The following is a 2,843-nucleotide window of genomic DNA, read 5'->3' on the forward strand; positions in this document are numbered from 1 at the left end:
TTTTTTTTTTTTTTTTTTTTTTTGAGACAAGGTCTTGCTCTGTCACCCTGGCTGAGTGCAATGGCACAATCATGGCTCACTGCAGCCTTGACAAACTGACAAATTTCATATCTGTTTACCTCATTTACTCCTCCAACAATTCCCAAGGATTGGCAGGTAGGGCAAATGCATTTGATAGGGAAAATCAGGCTTGTCAACTGTTAGTGACTTGCCCAAGACCTAAAGCTAGAGAGTGAGAGGACTAGATGCTTTCTCTAACTCTTCAGCTGTGCTGCCTTAGTGAAGACCTTATGTATGTCCTCGTGCTCATGTTTCTCACCAGCCAAGGGACCTGCTTTTCTACTTCTAGGTTGTTGCCAATGCCAAAGGAGCTGTGACTGGGGCCAAGGATTCCGTGGCCAGCACGATCACAGGAGTGATGGACAAGACCAAAGGGGCAGTGACTGGCAGTGTGGAGAAGACCAAGTCTGTGGTCAGTGGCAGCATTAACACAGTCTTGGGGAGTCGGATGATGCAGCTTGTGAGCAGTGGCGTGGAAAATGCACTCACCAAATCAGAGCTGTTGGTAGAGCAGTATCTCCCACTCACTGAAGAAGAACTAGGTAACTGGAATTTTCCCTTGAAATACTATTTTATAAATCTTTTTTAAAGAGCTCCATTGAGATATACTCTTGTCTTTAGTCTAAATTTACACAGTTGTGCAACCATCACCACAATCCAGTTTTAGAATACTTCTGCTACCCCAAAAGACCCTCATGCTTGTTTGCAATCCTTTTTATTTTATTTTTTATTATATAGAGATGCAGTCTCACTATGTTGCCCAGGCTGATCTCAAACTCCTGGGCTCAAGTGATCCACCTGCCTTGACCTCCCAAAGTGCTGGGATTACAGATGCGAGCCACCACACCTGGCAGTCAATCCTTATTTCCTCCCAAGGCAACCACTAATCTTTTTGCCTCTGTAGATTTTCCTTCCTAAAGCAATCATAAATTTCACATTGAATTGTACATAGTAAGTTTTGAAAGTTTAGTAAAAATGGACCTTGGAAAATATTTTTTGTAAATGGATTATCTTTAATGGATTGTTTTTTTTTTTTTTTTTTTTTTTTTTTTTTTGAGACGGAGTTTCGCTCTTGTTACCCAGGCTCTGGAGTGCAATGGCGCGATCTCGGCTCACCGCAACCTCCGCCTCCTGGGTTCAGGCAATTCTCCTGCCTCAGCCTCCTGAGTAGCTGGGATTACAGGCACGCGCCGCCATGCCCAGCTGATTTTTTGTAGTTTTAGTAGAGACGGGGTTTCACCGTGTTGACCAGGATGGTCTCGATCTCTTGACCTCGTGATCCACCCGCCTCGGCCTCCCAAAGTGCTGGGATTACAGGCTTGAGCCACCGCGCCCGGCCTTAATGGATTGTTTTATAAAATTCTTACTACAAAGAATCATCATTAGATAATGTGTGCCAGGTACCATGTGGCTCAAGTTCACTCTATGCTAGGCGCAATGGTGCATGCCTATAATCCCAGCACTTTGGGAGACTGAGATGGGCAGATCGCTTGAGTTCAGGAGTTTGAGATTAGCCAGGGCAACATGGCGAAACCCTGAAAATGCAGAAATTAGCTGAACATGGTGGCTTGTGCCTGTAGTTGCAGCTACTAGGGAGGCTGAGGTGAGAGGATCAGTTGAGCCTGGTAGGTTGAGGCTGCAGGGAGCCAAGATTGCGCCACTGCCCTCTAGCCCAGGCGACAGAGTGAGACTTCATCTCAAAAAGTAGTTTTACTCTAGTGGAAGAAACGTGTAGATGCATGCAACGTGTATCAGATACAGTAATATGTTCAAGATAGTCAAGTCCAGCAGCAGACATAAGCAATCTTGGAAAAATGACTGCATGATTGCTAAGTGATTGGGTAAAAGTAAGAAAGTCAAGATCCAGGTTACAGTCCAGACCTCCTTATCACTTATCCCTGTGATCCCTTAAGTTCTTTTTTTTTTTTTTGGCTCACTACAACTTCTGCCTCCCAGGTTCAAGCCATTCTCCTGCCTCAGCCTCCTAAATAGCTGGGATTACAGATACGCGCCACCATGCCCAGCTAATTTTTGTATTTTTAATAGAGATGGGGTTTCACCATATTGGCCAGGATGGTCTTATGATCCGCCCATCTCGGCCTCCCAAAGTGCTGGGATTACAGGCATGAGCCATCGCACCCGTTCTCTTAAGATTTTTTGTCTTTTCTTTCTAATTTCAGAAAAAGAAGCAAAAAAAGTTGAAGGATTTGATATGGTTCAGAAGCCAAGTTATTATGTTAGACTGGGATCCCTGTCTACCAAGCTTCGCTCCCGTGCCTACCAGCAGGCTCTTAGCAGGGTTAAAGAAGCTAAGCAAAAAAGCCAAGAGACCATTTCTCAGCTCCATTCTACTGTTCAGCTGGTGAGTAAAACTTTATTTTAAGGTATCTGAAGTGAGTTCATTTATCTCTAGGCCCCAGAGTTAATGTAGTCAAAATCCAAGAATTTCACTCTCAATTGATGAACAACCCAATCGAAAACTGGACAAAGAATATGAAGACAACACGGCCGGGTGCGGTGGCTCAAGCTTGTAATCCCAGCACTTTGGGAGGCCGAGGCGGGTGGATCACGAGGTCAAGAGATCGAGACCATCCTGGTCAACATGGTGAAACCCCGTCTCTACTAAAACTACAAAAAATTAGCTGGGCATGGTAGTGCGTGCCTGTAATCCCAGCTACTCAGGAGGCTGAGGCAGGAGAATTGCCTGAACCCAGGAGACGGAGGTTGCGGTGAGCTGAGATCGTGCCATTGCACTCCAGCCTGGGTAACATGAGTGAAACTCC

General features: G+C 45.3%; 1 protein-coding gene across 1 annotated transcript; it reads left to right on the forward strand.

Moving 5' to 3' along the window:
• Window positions 1-349: 349 nt before the first annotated feature.
• Window positions 350-2,540, forward strand: LOC116548237 (perilipin-2-like; the record flags this gene model as incomplete). The annotated part of the gene is made up of 2 exons (XM_032273802.1): window positions 350-602; window positions 2,241-2,540. Coding segments are annotated over 2 exons (456 nt in total), but the record flags the coding sequence as incomplete, so codon positions are not given.
• Between the last annotated feature and the right edge of the window lie 303 nt (window positions 2,541-2,843).

This window comes from Sapajus apella, unplaced genomic scaffold (genome assembly GCF_009761245.1).
Source record: "Sapajus apella isolate SASKATOON/1434 unplaced genomic scaffold, GSC_monkey_1.0 scaffold8446, whole genome shotgun sequence".
NCBI classification, from domain to species: domain Eukaryota; kingdom Metazoa; phylum Chordata; class Mammalia; order Primates; family Cebidae; genus Sapajus; species Sapajus apella.